Source organism: Marmota flaviventris, chromosome 2, assembly GCF_047511675.1.
Source record: "Marmota flaviventris isolate mMarFla1 chromosome 2, mMarFla1.hap1, whole genome shotgun sequence".
NCBI classification, from domain to species: Eukaryota; Metazoa; Chordata; class Mammalia; order Rodentia; family Sciuridae; genus Marmota; species Marmota flaviventris.
This window is the reverse complement of record NC_092499.1, coordinates 68,398,708-68,418,749: the sequence shown is the minus strand read 5'-3', so window position 1 is coordinate 68,418,749 and position 20,042 is coordinate 68,398,708. Positions and strand designations below refer to the sequence as shown.

The window sequence follows — 20,042 nt, the reverse complement described above, 5'->3', positions numbered from 1 at the left end:
TCATATTGTATAGTCTCCCATTTTCTAAACTGAGTTATGGTGTTACTACTTGAAACACATGAAAAAATGGAAGTATGAATGGTAAGGTTTGTTGAAGACCATCTTAGAGGAAGGATGCACATTAGATGTTTTTAAATGATCTGGGTGACGACTTGCGTCATTTCAAGATTGCTTACACAAAGTTATGTGCTAATTTTTCCTATAATTCATTTTTTGGTAAATAAGTTTTGAGACCTCTGACAGAGAAAGCTAGTCTGACTTTGGAATTAAACCAAATAATGGATATTATTAGTAAGATTCTTTGCTGCAGTACAAAAATATTTCTCCCAGATTTTCCTACCTTCATGTTTATAATATTGGTGGGGAAGTTTCCTTCAGTAGCAAGATAAAAAAATGACCCAAGAAATCCTTGTCTTTTAATTATACAACTGCTACCAATATTTTTTAAAGATTAAGTCATATTATTTGAAAAACTCTTTAACTCTCTATATGTGGTGCTAATAGACTTAGAAAGCTACCAGCAAATATCACATATTAAAATGAACAACTTAAAAACCTGATTAAGGTTGGTGCATTGTATAGTATTTTGAAGAATCCTGTCTTCATTTATTACAAGGATTGCTCCAAGCCAATATACTTGCATTATAATTTTCCAGTAATCTCTTATGAACAAGCAAAAGTATAGCATTCATCAATTATTTAAAGCAGTTTGGAAGGTTTAGACATTTATTTAGGATTTAAAAAACAACAGATACAAGCTAAATATGTATAGTGAAATATCTAGGTTTCACACTGTTATTTGATAAATGTAATTTTGGTTAGAATGCATTATGATCGTTTTTATGATGATATGTATACTCTTACTTGTGTTCTTTATTAAGTGGTTTCTCCTCAATCTTTTCTAGTGAATTAAATAACTAGTATTTATTTGAAAATACAATCCTCAAATTAATTGGTCTCAATCTATTATATCTGTTACATGGCCAAATCCTATTATAGTGAATTTCTAAAGGGATCCAAATTGTTTTGTTGTTATAGAAATAAGCAGGAATTGGATGGCCTAGAAGTCTCTCATAAAATATTTTTTATTATAATAGTATTTATTTTAAGTAATTTTACCATATATGCAAAATACTGTGTGAATATAAATAGGTTCTGATTCATTTCACATCCATTTGATCATTTAAAAAGCTTAAATTTAAGAACACCATATTTTAATTTAAATCTGCTATGGTATAAATATTGCTTTTAATGAACATTTATTAGCTAGGATTTAGCTTCACTTTGAACTCAGATTTTTTTTTGCAAGCCTGGGGGAGTTTATCAGATTCTTATTAATCTTTTCAGCATATTATCTTCCCCCTTTTAAGAGTCAAGTATTATTCACTTTGCTTCTTACAACACAGGATATTAAAATTCTCTATTTTATGTAGCACTATTCACCTAACATTTTTTAAAGCACTTTACAAGATATAAAAATAGTACCCAGTAAAGGTAGAAGAAAACAAAAGAACTTTCAAACAGAAATTATGTTCCCTGCCACCTCCTCCACCTCAAAGAATAATAAGCATGTGGCACAAATGGAGTTCTTCATATAAAAGCTGTCTGCATAATTTTCTTTCAAGGTAATATATTTGACAGCACAGAGTTTGCAATGATCTTAATTGGGCTACTATGCAGTGGAGTCTTAGAAACTTTCTAATTTACTTTTGAGAACTTGTATTATTTCACCAGTATATGTGAATAAGCATCTTGCTAAAGGTTGTTTCAGAGATCATGAGAGGGCTCCAGTCAAATCCGCATGCATTCCAGAGTTAATTTTATCCATAAATTTCTAACTAACTTCAAGTTGCCTTACTTTTTAAAGTTAAGATTTTTTTTAGGGTTTTACAGCAGAATTTAAAAAAAAATTGTGAGACTTTAGAATCTTATTGTTCGAAAACATCCTTTTAATGTCAACTTTACTGAAAAAAGTCTACTTTCTAATTTCATCTGCTATTAAATACATCAGGGTTTGATTTTTCTGCCTGCTATTTCTGAATCCCTTAAGTTTTAGAGTTCTTTAGTTTCAAATTCCTGTGTTTTATTGTGTAACATGAGGTTTCTTACACACAATTCAAAATATCCTCCATAGAACATTTTATGAAAGATTTTTAAAATAATGATCCTTATTTAGTTACATTTATTAGAATGAAGCTACATAAAACTTGGGTGTGCAGATTAAATACTATTTGATTCAGCCTCTGTTAGGCATAACACGTGCCAAACATTTTGATAATGGAACAGGCTCTCTGCTTTCCAAGAGCTCAGTTTAGGGAGCAGGACAACAGAAGCTGGGACAGAGGTTAAGGCAAAGAGCCACAGACAGTGCAGCAACATGAGGCCAGATAGGGAAGCAGAGAGAGTAATTTTGGGTTGTGTGGGGGAAAGTGTCATCTGAATACACTAGCAGTTTCAAAATAGTTAAACAGTATATTCATTCTGAATTGTGCCTAGGTACAGAAAAAGGCCTGCATAACGTTACATATTTATAGTAGTTCATTGTCTGTAAAAATGTTAAGTGGATGAGCTATTCTGAAAGTCTTAAGAATTCCATTTTGTATTTCTCATTAAAATTGGTATTGTATTACTGTGGATCAGATATTAGTATTAAATAAATAATACTATGAGAAAAAGGTTTCAAGCCGAATTAATTTAGATACTAATTATTAATAAAGAATGTTTATTTATCCACAGCTTTAAAAAATGGTAAATTATGTTCACTTCATAAAACTATAAATATCATACTGATAAAACCACTTAGTTAGCCTTACCAAAAGTTCCACTCAGCTGATTGGGCATCAGACAGACTTTATAATATGTGCCTGAAGGAATCTACTTTCAGCAAGAGAACTAGAATTCTTAACTAATTCAACCTAAAGGGAAGTTCTGAATGTGATGCCACCTGTGAATTTAACGAAAACTATTTGGGAGGCTGGGGGTGTAGCTCAGTGGTAAGAGCTCTTGCTTAGCAATGCAAGAAGTCCTGGGTTTGCTCCCCAGTGCTGCTTAACAAAACAAAACAATAATAGAAACAAAAAAGGCAGTTTTCATCCTTTCTTGCTATATACTCATTAGTTGTCTTTTCTGAATTATATTAATTTATATGATTTCTTAATGATCTTTATGGTTTCCCAAATAATCAAGCCATCTTGATGTAAAAAATGCTTAAATTATCCAGGTAGTACCTGTTAAGGCTGGGTGTGTCAAAAGTTCTGTGACTACTAAGACACTGATTCATTCTGCTAACATAATGCTGGTTTTTCTTAATTACAGCCCAATAATAATATTTGGGCTCTATGAAAGACTTGGACCCATTTAAAAGTTGATAGTACCTTCAAAGTCCTAAAACTAAACCTAGTTCCAGTTAATGTCTTTTTTTTTTTTTTTTTGTAGATGGACACAAAATAAAATACCTTTATTTTATTTATTATTTTTTTTAATATGGTGCTGAGGATCAAATCCAGTGCCTCACATGCTAGGTGAGCACTTTACACTGAACTGTATTTTTTTTTAATATTTATTTTTTAGTTGTAGTTGGACACAATACCTTTATTTTATTTACTTATTTTTATGTGGTGCTGAGGAACAAACCCAGGGCCTCTCACATGCTAGGTGAGCGCCCTACCACTGAGCCACAATCCCAGCCCCTCCAGCTGTAATTTTTATATTTTATTTAGAGACAGGGTCTCGCTGAGTTGCTTAGCGCCTCACTTTTGCTGAGGCTGGCTTTGAACTCACGATTCTCCTGCCTTAGCCTCCCAAGCCACTGGGAATACAGACTGCGCCACTGCACCTGGCTCAGTTATCAAATTTTTAAAATTTTCATCAAATTACATATTTCTAGAAATATATACTACCTTTTGCAAACTTGTCCTCACAGGCAACTCTGCTAATCCCTGTTAAAGCCACCTTGGCTCCAACTGTTTTGTGAGTTCCTTCCCCACTTCCAGTTTAAGCTTACCAAAGGTTGTTCCTGAGCTCTACAAAGAATACATGTGTGTTTGTACATGTACACATGACACACTGTCAGAACTGCAGTGAATTCTCAGCAATGTTGGGTGCAGGCACCATAAAAAAGTAAAACCTAGAGAAGATGGTGATAGCTCCTAGCTTGGAAAACTCCCAGCCTTAAAACTGATTTTCAACCTCTTATAACCATGGTAGCAGTCTCTAGCGGTTTCTGTACATTAGCAAGACTAAACACTTTCCTCACCATTTGCTTTGTAACTAAACTTAAAAAGGACTTTCAGCCTTGACCTTTATGACACTGCAATTATGGGGCAGGATTAAGCCTTTCATATATTTTTCATAGCTGTACTTGGGGCCATAACCAGGGTTTTCCACTTCTGCCCTCCTGGGAGATTGGGTGCAAATAACTGCATATGCTTCCTAAGTGCTAGGGATTGAACCCAGGACCTCATGCATGCTAAGCACATGCTCTGCCCTGAGCCACACTCCCAGCCCTGTATCTAAATCTTTTACCCCCAAATCCCTGCTTTAACTTCTATATCTTTGGGTCACACAGAAATGTCTGGCCAATATGGTCACTAGGGGGACTCTGGGATACCCTGGTGATCCATCACCATAGCTAATGCAGCTATAGGCATGCATGTGTGTGCTCATCAAATAGCCTCACATATAAATTTCAGGACACAGGTTTCATGTGTAATTGTCATTTGCAAAATCAGGTATTTAGGCAGAATATCTCTAAGTGTCATACAAAATTAAAGTATTTCCATCCTCCTAACAGAATGACTAAAGTAGAATTGCCCTTAAATGCTAGAAGGCTGAGATGTATAGAATGCCAAAACAAATGGTCACTACACAATTCAGATGAAAAAAAATGAACTGGATTTTCTATATTTTATCCAAATATATCACAAATAGCTTTGTCAGCTATTTCCCTGATTTCAGCATGAATTTGCATAGAATTATCTCTAATTTTCTGAGTTCTCTCTATGTGCTCAATATCTGACTGAAGTGTTTCTCCTGAAAGATGATGAATAACTGTGAATAATAGCAATCATTAAGTTTTGTTAAACTCTAATAAGACTTTTCTGTATTTTTCTGAGTGGTATGCATCTTTTTTCATTAAGCCATACTTTACAAACAGTAAAAAAAAAATCCACCTATTTGTAGCATATAACAAATTTTGACAAGTCTTTAAACTTATTATGACCTCTATACCATCTGAGTATTTACACATAATCTGCAGGGCCATCATGGTGGCTGAGTGTAGCCATCAAAGTTTGAGAGGTCTACAAAGAGATGCGTAAAATAAAAAAAAAAAAAAGTCTTCCCTTTATATGCCTTTCCTCCCATACTTTAAAATACTGTGGTTGGAAAAAAGAGGAAAGAACCACTTCACTCATAGTATGAGACTGCATATTTGTGAGAAAAGGGAAGTGTTCAGAAATGAGAACTGACTGGCTAAGAAAAATTTTTATATCATTTCTCTGGAATCTTTGGTCTGCATTTAAAGACCTTTCCCCTTCCTTATGCAAATGTTTTATTTTCTCATTCAAAAAGTTAACAGATGAATATTTGCTGAAGAACCACTACAGTTTATTTAGATTTCCTTCCCTACAAAGCAGTTTATACAAATCTCAGTCCCTCCCATCTCCCATTCCTTTGTTTTGTTTTTAACCTACACATTTGGAACAAAGTATCATATGTCATATGTCTTCAGAAAAACAGGCTAAATTCATTAGGTCTCATTCTTCAAAGACTCACTAGGTACACACAAATCTGATGTGGGACTTCCTGAAACTCAGTAAAAACACAACTATAGCTGGTGAGGGACACCTTCTCCAGCTGCCTCCTTCCATAAGCCTCTCCCTGGCTCTGAGAAGGGAAGGGACTAGTGCAGTGTACAAAGAATCCCTCCCAGTGCACTGCTACTCCTTCAGACTTCTGACAGTAAAGGACAACAGTAAAGGGATACTTTATTTCTGTTATTTTAATATGATATCACCAAGTTGTTTCAATGGAAAAAGTATAACATTGTATAAACACTGGAAGAAAATTTATCTGAGGGAAATGGGTTCATTTTCCAAGTTGGCTCATCAACTGTGAAATAAAACTGAGGAAAGCAATTGGTGGCTAGGTATTAAGTTCTAGGAGAAAACTAACAATAACCTTGTAGTAGAAATGGGAACAAATTTAAAAGACAGACATTCACTAATTTTTGGAAGGCAAAAAGAGCTGAGGGTAAGAGGATTCTATTAAAGAGAAAGGAATTCTCAGCTTACTCAGACTAGAACTAGATGGAAGGAAATGAGGAAGAATAAAAACAATACCACTGTAGTGAGCTGCTGACTATAAAGTAAAGGCAAATCCAGAAGTAGCTAACAATTAAGAGTAACACCAAACTTGGTGCATTTTTAAAAAGTACACTGGTGCCACCTTTTGGCCAATTGAAAATTTACAAAAAATTTTTTTAAATATTTATTTTTTAGTTATAGGTGGACACAATATTTTATTTTTATGTGGTGCGGGGGAAAATCAGGTGCTTCATGCATGGTAGGCGAGCACTCTACCTCTGAGCCACAACCCCGGCCCCCAAGATTTACAAAATTATAACCTACAATCCCATTTTAATTTCACCAAGAGAATTTAGAGACACAATTATTTCATTCAAATAGTATATGAATAGATTTAAAACTGTCCCAATTAATACACCTCTGATTTTTAAATAATCACATTTTTAATTTTTTATAATCTGGGGGATAGGATAATACAAATAGAATTCACTTCACAACAAACATATCACATACTCCATTAAAATAAATAATAATTAACTTCAAAAATAATTGGGATAGAAATCTTAAAATAAGTTTCTTTGCATTCTTTAATTCCTGACAACTACCACAAAACTTACATTAAGCTTTTACACCAGGGTTGGTCAACCTCAGCTCCACGGACACTGAGCTGGGTAGTTCTTCATTGTGGGAGGCTGTCTTCTGCACTGTAAGATTTTTAGCAGCATCCGTGATTGACACCCATTAAATGCCAGTAGCAACCTTCCCTTATCTCCTATTCAGTAGATGACCAAAACCATCTCCATACTGCCAGATGTTACCATGGAGAGGGGGATATCTCTGGGTGCTGGTTAATGTCTCAACTTGACTGGATCATGAAGTATTCATATATTTAGTCAAACAGTATTCTGGGTGTCTATAAGCATTTTTTTTTTTTAATTTAGGATACTGATCTCCTGTCTTTGGATGAATACTGAAATACTGGCTTGGGTCTCAAACCTGCCCAATTTTGAACTGGAACTTCTGCCATTAGCTCTACTGGTCTCAAGGCCTTTGGACCACACTAGAACTACACCATTGGCTCCCCTGTTTCTCAGTTTGCAAAATATAGATGTTGGGACTTCTCAATTCCATAAATGCATGAGCCAATTTCTTGTAACACATCTATATATCTATCTCATCTTTCTATCTCCTGTTGGTTCCTTTTTACTGGAGAATCCCATCCAGACTGACATATGGTTGAGAACTACTGATGTAGATTATGTTACTGGGGGCAAGGAGATATAATGTAAATAGGGAAGATAGGAGCAAAGAAACTTCTGGGAAATGACTAGACATTTATTACCTTTCTTTCCAGAAATGGCAGTTGGAAGGCACTTATTTGATTAGGATACCCCTTTTCTTTTACCATAGATTATGGTTCGGAAGAACAGGGTCTACTGATACTTTTTTGCATCACATCTCCAAAATGTTACCCAGCACAAAGACTACTTACCTCAACACTAGGAAGACAATATTTGGCAGGACTGCTGTAAAATAAGAACACAACCTATAAGCCGAGCTAATAAAAGGTTTTGTTTATAAATTACATTAATTTGTCTTGATAAAGTACATAGAATCTATTGTTTTTATTCCAACTGGAGAATACAAAACTTTCTAAAAGAATGTTTCTGAAGCAAATTCATAGTACATTAGGTGAAAGAGTTAATCATACAACGTATTATTGATTTTAGTCTCCTGCATTTGCTATGAATTACCTATAATTTTAAGATTTCTTCAGTATGCCCTTTATTATTATGCAAACATTTATAGTTCAACTTTCTTTTAAAATATTTTATTTATATTTTGATTTTGACTAAATGAGTTTTTTGGCACAAAATATAATTGATGACACTTAATGTCAATTGCACTGGAGCAATATCTACTAGGTAATCAAGTGTGGTACAGACACATGTTGAAGCACAAAACATTTTTCCAGGTCTTAATAATCACAGTTTCGGATCTAAGACATCCAGGTATGGGAGAGTAAAACCTTACCAGTTTAAAAAAAAAAAAAAAAAAAAGTAAGTATAGCAGAGCATATTTACACATTTCACTCTTAAGAATTTAAAAATTAATTGTAATACAATGCCAAAGACCTACATTCAATTTAAAACATCAAAGACACAAGTTACATTATGAAAACTCTGACATGGCCTATTTTTACTTCAATTACTACAAAAAAAATAGATATTGATCATCAAGAATCTGAGTTACAACATCAAACATTTGCCTGTACAAATAAATTTTAATGGAGTTATACACTCTCCAGATTATCTTTTTCCATAATATATATTTCCTTCAGTTTTTAGTGAAAATTATTTTAATACTATTTTAAAGTAATATTAATGAAGTACCATGTAATATCCTTACTCCATTTTCTATTCCTATTTACTATTAAAATCATCTTCATCAAAAAAATGAATGGTTATTTCTTCATTGTCTTTGTTCCATTTCCTATGTGAAAACAACACATTTGGAGAAACTTCTAATAAAGCTGAAATTGGCAAGATTTTATTCCCAATAATGCCAAAAGTCTATCTGCTGAAGGCTAAAGAGAAATTGTTATAATTACAGTAGAATAAGAATTCAAGCAATTTGTTATTTGTAAAAAATGAGTTTTGTCAATTAATTATTGAATATTAAATAGTACACGACTGCTTCTAACGTGTTCTAGAATTTATAAGCTGAAATATTGGTTAATATTTTCAGTCACAGAATAAATGTAGTTTTCTCTTTATGGTTGGTTTTTAATCATTAATACTAACAGAATTTAACACAACTTTAATACAAATCCTCACAACACCTCTATGAGGTAGGTATTACTTGTACTTATTTTACAGGTAGGAAATCAGAAAGCCAGAGCGAGAAAGAACAATCTCAAAAATTATAGATCAAGAATTTTGGTTTTCTTATAAGGCAGACTACTTATTAGACATTAAGTTTTGATAATACACTCATAAGGACAAATACTGAAATTGTCTATTTTTTTTACCAAGAAAAAAACTATATGTAGGATTTGAAAAGAAGAGAAAATTTAAAGCTGACCCATGGGGAAAATGCCTAGTTAGTATTTGCCTGATATACAGATGAAAAAACACATGGCATTTCCAGTTTTAAGAATGATAATCATTAAGCAAACCTACATTATTAGAATACTTTCTAAAAGCATAGTTCTATTTTGCAGATGATACAGTCATAACAAAAGGCTTTACATACAAGAACTTTAAAATTTTAGTGAGGAATCATGTCTTAAAGAAAACAAAAAACCAGCCAGGCACGGTGGTGCACGCCTGTAATCACAGCTGCTCAGGAGGCTGAGACAGGAGGATCCCAAGTTTAAAGCTAGCCTCAGCAATGGTGAGATGCTAAGCAATTCAGTGAGACCTGTCTCTAATAAAATACCAAATTGGGCTGGGGATATGGCTCAGTGGTCAAGTACCCCTGAGTTCAATCCCCTGTACAAAAAAAAAAAAAAACTCTCAGGGCCCAGTGTTAGGCTTATGACAGTTATTTTAAAAATGCCTGATGAATGAAAAAAGAAAAAAAAAGTTTCTGGTTCTCTGGAATTCAGCTTTTGGGATTTTTTTTTCCCAATAAAATGAAGTCAACAACACTTTCCACATTGTAAGACAGAATATTAAAGGACCAAGGGGGAAAAAAAACAAAGGACCAAGGAAAGAGCATCTGCTTGCTTGCTTTTTTTTTTTGAGATGGGATCTTGCTATATCACACAGACAGGCTTTAAACTTGTAATGCCCCTGCTGCAGCGTTCTGAGTAATTGGGGTTAGTGGGGTTACAGTGTGTACCACAACACCCCAATGCTTTGAATTCTTAATATTAAAAAGAAAGTATAAGAACAGAAATCCAGTTGACCACTATCATCTTAACACTCACATAGATTTATTTGTACTTTAATTTTAAAGTATTGTCTAGCATAGCTAATCAGCTATAAGAAAACTTAATGAGAATAAAAATTTACTTTAAGAAGATCACAGAATATATCACAAATAGCCCAAAATACATAGAAGATCACAGAATATATCACAAATAGCCCAAAATACATAAAATCAGTGTTAATATTTGTGTTCTTCTTGTGAGTTGAAATCTTGAAGGGCAGTATAAGTTTGAGTAATTGTTTATGTGAATTAGTAAAAAAAATTTTAAGATTAGATGAAGTTCTGAATCCAAAGAGCAACACATTTGTTTTTAACAATTCCCAATACAATTGATCATATTAACAAAGAAATTTGCTCTCAGCACAGATCATTCTTGACACCAAGAGGTTTTTCTCACCTTCAGCAGAAATTCAACTGCCTTATACAATGCCTAGAAGTATTCTTCATTCAGACCTCAAGAAAAAGTTAACACTTTGTAATTTTACCTAAACTGTTTACCTAGAGAAAAATCTTTGTGTTCTTATTACGTGGATTATTCTGAGCTCACTCCTGATTGAATATCAAGACTGTTGAGTACGTCACCAAATGTCCTAAGAAGTGTGCAGTTAGGAAGGAGCTCAAAGATTTTTTGAATGTGGTTAAATTCCAAGTCTTACAAATCAATTTTATGAGATATATTCAAATGTCTGTAAGGCTGAAGCACGGTGGCATATGTCTGTAGTCCTGGCTAGCTACTCAGGATGTTAAAACGGGAGGACCACTTGAGCCAAGGAAGTCAAAGCTAGCCTGGGAAACCAGAGCAAAATCCCATCTCAAAAGGAAAAAATAAATAAATAAAAATAAGAGTAGGAACTCTCAAATGTTCTTCAAATGTCTGTGAGGCTTAGAATTTAATAGGGCAATACACAAAAATGATGAGACTGTTTGGAGTCTCTTCTGTTTTTTTTTTAAATAAATCCAGTGCTTTTTTTTTTTTTTTTTTTTTTTGATAGTGGTAGATGGACAGCATGCCTTTATTTTATTTGTTTATTTTTATGTGGTGCTGAGGCTCGAACCCAGTGCCTCACACATGCAAGGCAAGCACTCTGCCACTGAGCCACAACCCCAGTTCTCCTCTATTATTCTTCACTATTAGTACTTGAAATTTAAATTCTTCAGAAACAATTTAAATCTATCTTTTATGGTGAAATTTGACCAGATGATTCTCAGGTATAGAGAGCAGCAGTATCTATCACTTATTCTACAAACTTTAATTTTTCTGGGATTTTAGCTTTATATCACCATTATAAAAGGAAACTAAGTTATTCACACAGGGAAAGCTACCATCAAAGATTTTCAATGTGGTTCTAGATTACTGAATTTATCTACTTTGCTTGTTTTAGGAACAGAAAAAGTGACCATTATGCCTCTAAAACATGTCAAGTGATTTTTAGAAAACGAACATTAACCCACATAGCCTAGAAAATCCTGACAGAAGAGGGTAGAAAGATGATTTGTATTTCATCACTTTTGTCTTTAAACTCATGTAAATCTATGTTCAGAAATATCTCAAATTGTTCTTAATGCTTGGGATGAAGGTTACAACCCCAGGGTATTAGTTAAGCATATAAAAACAGAGATTAAGGTAGATCTGCTTATGTATTTCTCTTTAAGATTATTTTTTAATCTGACTCCTCTTTTTATTTTTTATTTTTAGTTCTAGTTAAACACAATACCTCTATTTTATTTACTTCTATATGGGTGCTGAGGATCGAACCCAGGGCCTCGCATGTGCTAGGAGAGCGGTACCGCTGAGCCACAACCCCAGCCCTCCTGACTACTCTTTTAAATGAAATATATTTTTTAAAAGAGCTATACTCAATGTTTAGTAAATAAAAGATGTTGCAAAGCTAGTAAAATTTTGCTGGGTATGGTGACACACACCTGTAGTAAACCCAGCTATGTATGAAACTGAAGCAGGATCACAAGTTCAAGGCCAGCCTTGGAATCAGAGGGAGACCTTGTCTTAAAAAAAAAAAAAGGATGGGGATGTAGTTCAGTGACAGATGCCCTGGGTTCCATCCCCAGTACCACACACACAAAAAAAAAAGAAAGAAGAAAAAAAAAACCCAACAACAAGTCAGGCACGGCACACTCCTTAATCCCAGTGGCTTGCGAAGCTAAGTCAGGAGGATTGCAAATTCGAGGCCAGCTTTTGCAATTTTGCAAGACCTTGTCTCAAAAAAAAGGGTTGGGAATGTGGCTCAGTGGTTAAGTGCCCCTGGGTTCAATCCCCGGTACCAAAAAACAAAAACAAAAATACCCAACAACAACAAAATTACTCATGATTCAGTATAGCCACGTCTTAATCCTATATACTACATATTTCAGTCATAAAGAAAAATTACATTATGTAATTTGAAGGAAAATGGATGGAACTAGATGTCATTATGTTAAGTAAAGTCAAACTCAGAAGGTCAAGGGACTTATGTTTTCTCTCATACGCATAAGCTAGAGAAGAAAAAGGAAAAGAAAGGCTGGGGCAGATCTCATGGAAGTCAAAGGGAGATCAGTAGAGGAAAAGAACTAAGGGGTGGGAGATGGTAAGGAAGTAGTGCTGGGGAGTGATACTGGCCAAATTATATTGTTATATTGTGTGCATGTATGAATATGTAACAACAAATTCCATCATTATGCACAACTCTAATGCACCAATAAAAAAAAGTGGGGAAAAAAAGATTCTAAAAAGACAAATATATGTATTATTGATAATTATGTATTAAAATAGCTACTAATTTCCTACATGGCAGAAAATATTTTAAAATAATCCTCATAGGGACTAAATTCATATGAAACATAAGCCATGAATAATAGTTTAGAATATTATTTTTAGCAGTGCTGGGGATTGAACCTAGGGCCTTGCACATGTTAGGCAAGCACTCTACCAGTGAGCTATATCCCCAGGCCCTAGAATATTCTTTAAAACAGATTTCATATTCTATTTTATTTTACTGATTCTGAAACCTGGAAAAACTTAGATTCTATAAATATCCATCTAAGTTTCTATAAATTTCCACACTGATTTCTGATTTCTAAACTGAGATTTAATTTATGAGAAGTTCATAGGATTAACTGAAGGTTACATTTTAATAGGCATGTACTAATATATGTCTTGTAAGACCTAATATATACAACCTTAAAAACTGGATTACAAAAAAAGTCAAGCACTTGAGAAGGAAAATAATTCATAAATAAAAAATACCACATGAATTTTTTTTTTTTCAGGATTGGTATAAAAATTCTGTAGGAGGAGTTGCTATTCAACAAGGATAGTGTCAACATTTTCTTGTGTGAGCTCTGACTCTAAGGCACAAGGCAAGTCCAAGTGTTCTTGTGATAAGCGAGAACTTTTCACAGGTACATCAGACCAGTTGTCACAGTATGGCTGAAATCTCTGGGCCAATGCATTACCAAACCTTTGGCATCGGTTATATCTGTAAGATTTACCTTTGTGTGTATACATGTGTTCCAGCAATTGACTCTTTCTAAGAAATTTATGACCACAGATGGTACAACTGATTTTTCTTTTCCTTGAAAAAGAAAAATTACAGTTTAATTCTACTGGCTCTGTATCTTTGGAGATCAAAGATACTTGACTAATCTGCAAAGGCTCTGTGGTACCACGATTTGAGTGTTCAGGCTGCTGCTCATTCTCCTTGACAATAAAGGAACTGAGCCTGTGACATTCAAGAACCTCGCTATTTTCATTAAGTGGATGTACTTCTCCAAGATCATTACTTTCCAGAATGGAAGCAGGGACACCAAATGGAAGGGATCCAGACACATGGGTATGGAGATGTTGTCTTAAGTTACTACGGGAATCAAAACGTTCCCCACAGTAATGGCATAAATGTATTTTGACACTGTTTTCTATAAAAGAGAGACCTGTTACCTCTGATGAGGGTGAGGGGTGGCTCTGGGGGACCACAGATTCTGGATCACATCTCTCCTGCTTGATGGACACTGGGGGTTTCTGGTGCTCCTCCAAGGCCTGGGCAGCAGGATGAACTCTCTGCTGGTCTGCAGTGCCATCATCAAGCCCAATAGCAAGAGACAGCTGCAACTGAGGGTGGTCACCCTGGACAGCAGCTCTGTTTCCATTGTTATTGGAAGGAGTTTCCTTGACCTCCAGCCCTTGTTTCACAGTTGTTTTTTGGGTTGTTGAAATCTGAATGCCATACAAGTTTGAGGACTGCACAGTCTCTGGTGAGAACACTTGATTCATTTCAGTTGCAATGTGAGAAAGGTAGTCGGCATGAAGAAATCGAATCCCTTCCTCCAAACGACTATGATCCACAATCTGTTTTGGCCCTTTCCCCGTGTACATAATATGTAACAAATAGCTGAATATGTCAGGTTGAATGTCGGTTGGTTGGATTTTTATGCATTCACTGTTGAGAGAGAGAGAGAACACCATGCAAAATGAAAACACAATCTAGTTGGCCTTTCAGTTAACAGCAATCTTAGTCTAAAGCAGTTTCTTCTTACAAAGTACAAATTAATTTAGCAATCTGTCTTGATAAAACACTACAACAAAAGCTTACACTTCCTTTTACACCAATTTTATGGTCTAACATTAAGCCTTCATATATTTCATCTACTGGCTAAAGTTAGGAAATGCAGACCCAATACTCTGATTAGTTGGACATTAATCAATGACTCTTAAGTGATAAATACTATACTAGATGCCAGGAGGTAGAAAAATGATGAGTAAGATAGACGTTCTGTTCTTAAGGAATTTAACAGTCTATTGAGTATATAACCAAGAGAACTGACATAGGGACTCAGATACCTGCATGCCAATGTTCACTGCAGCATTATTCAGTGTAGCCAAAAGGTGTAAACAATTGAAGTGCTCATCAAAAGATGAATAGATAAACAATATGCAGCTTTATACTTACAACAGATTATTCGGCCATATAAAGGAATAATGTTCTGATACAGACTATAACAAGCATGAACCCTAAAACCATTATGTTAAGTAATATTAGCCAGACACAAAAAGACAACTATTATATGATGCCACTTACATGAAATACCTAGAATAGGCAAATTCAAACACAGAAATTGGAAGTTACAACAAGCTGTTTAGGGTGATGAAAAAGTTTTGTAAATAGCAGTGATGATTGTACAACATTGTGAATGTAATTACTACCACTGAATTGTTTAATTAAAAATGGTTAAAATGGTGATATACATACACATAGAAGTGATATGTACCATCTCCATACACAATAAAAATATTTTAAAATTTTAAAAAGTCTATTGAAATTGGCAATATTTAAAATGTAAATTATGTTAACCTTATTTTGGCTTCCAAAATACATTAATATTCTATTCTTTAAATCTCAAATGAACATAGGTACAATTCTGGAAAACTTTAATTAAGGTAATCCTAAACCTGATTCTTAGATATGAATCTAGAATTTAGTTAACAGATGGAAATAACAGTAAAAAAGAGATCAGGAAATCCCTATAAAATTGGAAAAGAGACAACCTAAGGGAAACTGTTGAATATGAAGGGAAAATGGAAATCAGTCAATGGACTTACCTTTCGGAAGCAGAAGCTCACTGTCAATGCATTTGAATGCACTGGGTGTCAGTATGCTTGCAATACATTTCTTTAGTCCTGATATCTCAGTATTCCCTCTTCCTCTCTTGGTCTTCATTCTTTGTTCTGACCTAGCTACCCAATGACATGGCCTGTGGCAAGTTCTTTTTTTTAATACCAGTTAAGAACTCTATTAACTGAGGGGCTTCTTTAGTTGCTCAATACAGAGCAGGTCTGCAACCTTCATAATTCCTAGGTTCAGTTTAGCATTGCACCTGGCACACAACATGTACTTTAGGGGCTGAACCAATTCATGGCTCTCAGGAGACTGAAGACAAAGTGCCACTTCTAAAGCAGTGAAAGCAATCTACTGTGACACTTAGGTCAGAGAAGAAACTCCTTAGACTGGCAGAAAAAGCTGCCTGTTACTTGTTCTACACTCCAACTTGCTCTCCCTATTGTGCCATGAATTCCAATCATTCTGATCTACTCAGAATGTCTGAATGTTCATATGTATATACATATATACACACATATACATATATGTGCATGTATGTGTATGTATATGTATGTGTGTATGTATGTGTGTGTATGTATGTATGTATGTATATGTATGTATGTATGTGTGTGTGTATATATATACGTTTTCATGCTGTTTTTCCCCCCTTCTATCTGCTACATACCTTCTTATACACCTCTCTATCTGAATAATTCCTGATCTTTCAAGATTTAGGACCTCTGTAAAGTCTCTTCACAATACGGCTGCTGAAATACTATTTTACCTTGTACACTCTTCTATGATAGACATTGTATTATTAGTAACAACAAAGCTCTTGTTTTAAGCATTTTAATCTATATTGATCTATTTAATCTCCTCAAATACCCCAGGGGGTGATCATTCTATTCTAAAACTTTACAGGCAAGACAGAAGAGAGGTATAGAGAAGTAAATTACATTGTAATGATTTGTTTTACATGCATTATCTATAGGACTTTTTTTTTTTTTCCAAGACTACAAATTTCTTGAGGGCAGGGTGTATAACTTCACTTACTGGGGTCTAGTTAAGTGCCTGGCACATAGGTACTTAATATACATAACGTGCAGGCTTGGTTTTTTTGTTTTTTGTTTTTGGTATTAGGGATTGAATACAGTGGTACCCACTTAGCTACGTCTCGAGAGCTTTTTATTTCATTCAGAGACAAGGTCTCACTAAGTTGTTGAAGCTGGCCTCAAATCCTACCTCAGTCTCTTGAGTCATTGAGATTATAGGCCTGTGCCAACACATCAACAAATAATGAATAAATATTTGAATGAATGAACATTTGGATACAAATGTATAATTGAGGTTGGATTCCTAAGTATTTATGTAAGGTTCTTTAAAGAAAAACAGACTGCTGAATCACTTTTAATCTAGAATGGACTAAAATTACTCTCTATTCAGAGCTTCAAATTTGAATATCTAAATTGGGTGCAGTGGTGCACGCCTGTAATCCCAGTGACTTGGAAGGGTGAGGCAAGGTGATGCAAGTTTGAGGCCAGTCTGAGCATTTATCAAGGCCCTAAGCAATTTGGTGAGACCACTTCTCAAAAAAATAAATAAAAAACCACTAGGATGAGGCTTAGTGGTAAAGCACTTCTGGGTTCAATCCCCAGTATCCCTCAATCCCGTAATCTGAATATCTAAATTTGTCTTGTATATAAATTCAAAAAACACAAAGGAAGTCTTTGAAAAAATATTTTAAACAAAAGACCTTTGAATTGTAATATGGAGTTCATGGTAGGTAGAATTATGACACCAAAATCTTGCTATGAAAGTATCATAAAATAGAAATCAACAACTTATTGATTAAGAGCAAAGACCTGAGCAGGGCTTATGGCTCAGTGGTACAGTGCTTGCCTAGCACATGTGAGGCACTGGGTTCGATCCTCAGCACCACATAAAAAAATAAGTTAAATAAGTTATTATATCCGTCTATAACTAAAAATATTTTTAAAAAAGAGAGCATAGACCTTTAGTTTCAGATAGATCTGCACCTGAGTCTAACATATTAGCTATATAATCCTGGCTGAGCAACTCGATCTTACCAACTCAGTTTGTTTTTTTCTCTAATATAGGGGTAACTGTAGAATTATGTTATAAGATTTAGCACTTCAATATGGGATAAGCCTTCAATACATTTAAGTTATAATTTCATTCTAACCTTCCACCACAGATCTATTACATATTGAGTTTAATTACTGATATATAAGACAATTATAAAATTGCTTAATATATTTGAATGAATGAACATTTAGATAAAAATGTATAATTGAGTATAACGATAGTATACTGATAAAATGATAGATAATACATGATGATCCAGTACCAAGAAAAAGGGGGTCTCACTATAATGATAGCACACAAAATGATAGTATAAGACATACTTTTTTCAATATTGTAATGTGAGAAATATACATAATCTTCTTCTAATATACAAAAACACATCCTTACCTTGTTTGGTGAATAAATATCATCTTGAAATAGTTAGAAAAAGCAGCAAGCACTGCTCTATGGGCTTTGAAGTAAACATCTCCAATAGCAACTGTGCAATCACATAGAAAACCAAATTCTCGCTGCATGTTCAGCTGCTGCAGAAGGACAAGGCTATGGCTAGCAGTATCCATTGTGGCTCTGAGAAAAAGAGCAATATAAAAATATATGTTTGTATGTGTGTGTGTGTGTGTGTGTGTGTGTGTGTATATATATGTTATAAAAACTGTTTACAGTTGACACAAACCTACAGAGCAGCAAGGATACCTAAATATAAATGAAATCATAGATTTCCAATCCTGTTAATTTCACCCCAAACCTTGCAAATATTAATTTCCTCCATTATGATAACTGATATAAACTCTGTTGAACAGTAAACAAGGCCCTTGATCACCTTGTAAGACGGTAGCTTGATATGAATGACGCATGAGCAAAAGGAAGTTCTGTTCTTTTCTATCTATGCAACCATAATGTTTCTAATGCTCAGTTTCCTCAAAGGAAAAATGGAAATGAGATACTTATCCCTGCCTCAGAGTTAAATGAGCTAACTTACATGAAAATCATGTTGCAATAGATACTGCTATTCAAATGTTAGCTATAAATGTGAATAACATAAGGAATACTGTCTGGGGTAGAGCTGCCATTGTTCCTTATGGATCCTCTGGCACTCAGGGGACATAGCTGCCCAACTATTCTAAAATGTTTGTGGGGAATGATCAGTAACACTAAGTTTAGGAGCCCTTAAAGATGTCAGGCCACATCCCCTGTTTTACATGGGAGCCCAGGAGCCCCATGAGAAAGAAACTAACTCCTGATCTCTTCTCAACTGGACTCCCAACAGATAAGCATATATGCCTGAAGGTAAGAAAAAGGCAGGGATGGATGTCAGGTACAGAAGCTCATGTCTATAATTCCAGAAATTCAGATGGCTGAGGCAGGAGGATGGCAAGTTTTCGGTCTACCTCAGGAACTTAGGCACTAAGAAACTTAGCAAAACCCATGTCAAAAGAAGGGTTAGTGGGGCTGGGGTTGTGGCTCAGTGATAGCACACTTGTCTGGCATGTGTGAGGCACTGGGTTCGATCCTCAGCACCACATAAATAAATAAATAAAGGTATTGTGTCCATCTATAACTAAAAAAAATAAAAGGGCTGGGGATGTAACTCAGTGGTAAAGAGGAGAAGAAGGAGGAGGAAGAGAAGAAGGAGGAAGAAGGAGGAGGAGGAAGAAGAAAAGAAAGGCAGGATAAGACAAATGAGTCTCAAGGGACAAAGTCCTACATAAGGAAGAAATTGTAAGAAAAATTCTGGCCAAGAGGCCTACTGTGAGCATAAGGATATTCAGGAGTGCCATCATTCTAGGCACGTGGAAGGATATTCTTCACCACCTTCTCTGTTGTAGCTGTGCAAAGTGTTCTGGTACTTATAAAGGGCATCACCAGGTGACTGAGAGAACACCCTTTGAAAGAGCAGATCCTGAAAAAGAGAATGAAGTTTCCTCACTAGCCAGATAGATCAAGGTCAAAGGAGGTCAATGGTGGAGGTCTGGATTAGCTGTCTGGGGACTGGCAATAGTTTGAGCAGTAGACAGCTGATAATCAATAATATAATAAAAATAGCTGATATTTTACCATGCTTTCTATGTGTTAGGCACCTTCCACTCATTTAATTCTTAATACAACT

General features: G+C 34.8%; 1 protein-coding gene across 11 annotated transcripts in view; it reads right to left on the bottom strand.

Moving 5' to 3' along the window:
- Positions 1-20,042, bottom strand: part of Zbtb25 (zinc finger and BTB domain containing 25) — a 50,627-nt gene that overhangs the window by 17,848 nt on the left and 12,737 nt on the right. For 3 of the 11 annotated variants that reach the window (XM_027929709.2, XM_027929705.2, XM_027929707.2), the window contains exons 2-4: positions 18,323-18,502; positions 14,173-14,671; positions 7,798-7,831 (exon numbers count right to left, since the gene is read on the bottom strand). In XM_027929709.2, the coding sequence (XP_027785510.1) occupies positions 7,805-7,831; positions 14,173-14,671; positions 18,323-18,495 (699 nt within the window). In that variant the 5' untranslated portion in view covers positions 18,496-18,502 and the 3' untranslated portion in view covers positions 7,798-7,804. Of the gene's footprint in view, positions 1-5,990; positions 7,010-7,797; positions 7,832-7,906; positions 14,672-15,831; positions 16,639-18,322; positions 18,503-19,747; positions 19,832-20,042 lie in introns of those variants that run through there. The other 8 variants (XM_071607973.1, XM_027929703.2, XM_071607972.1 and 5 more) reach the window with 5 other exon arrangements.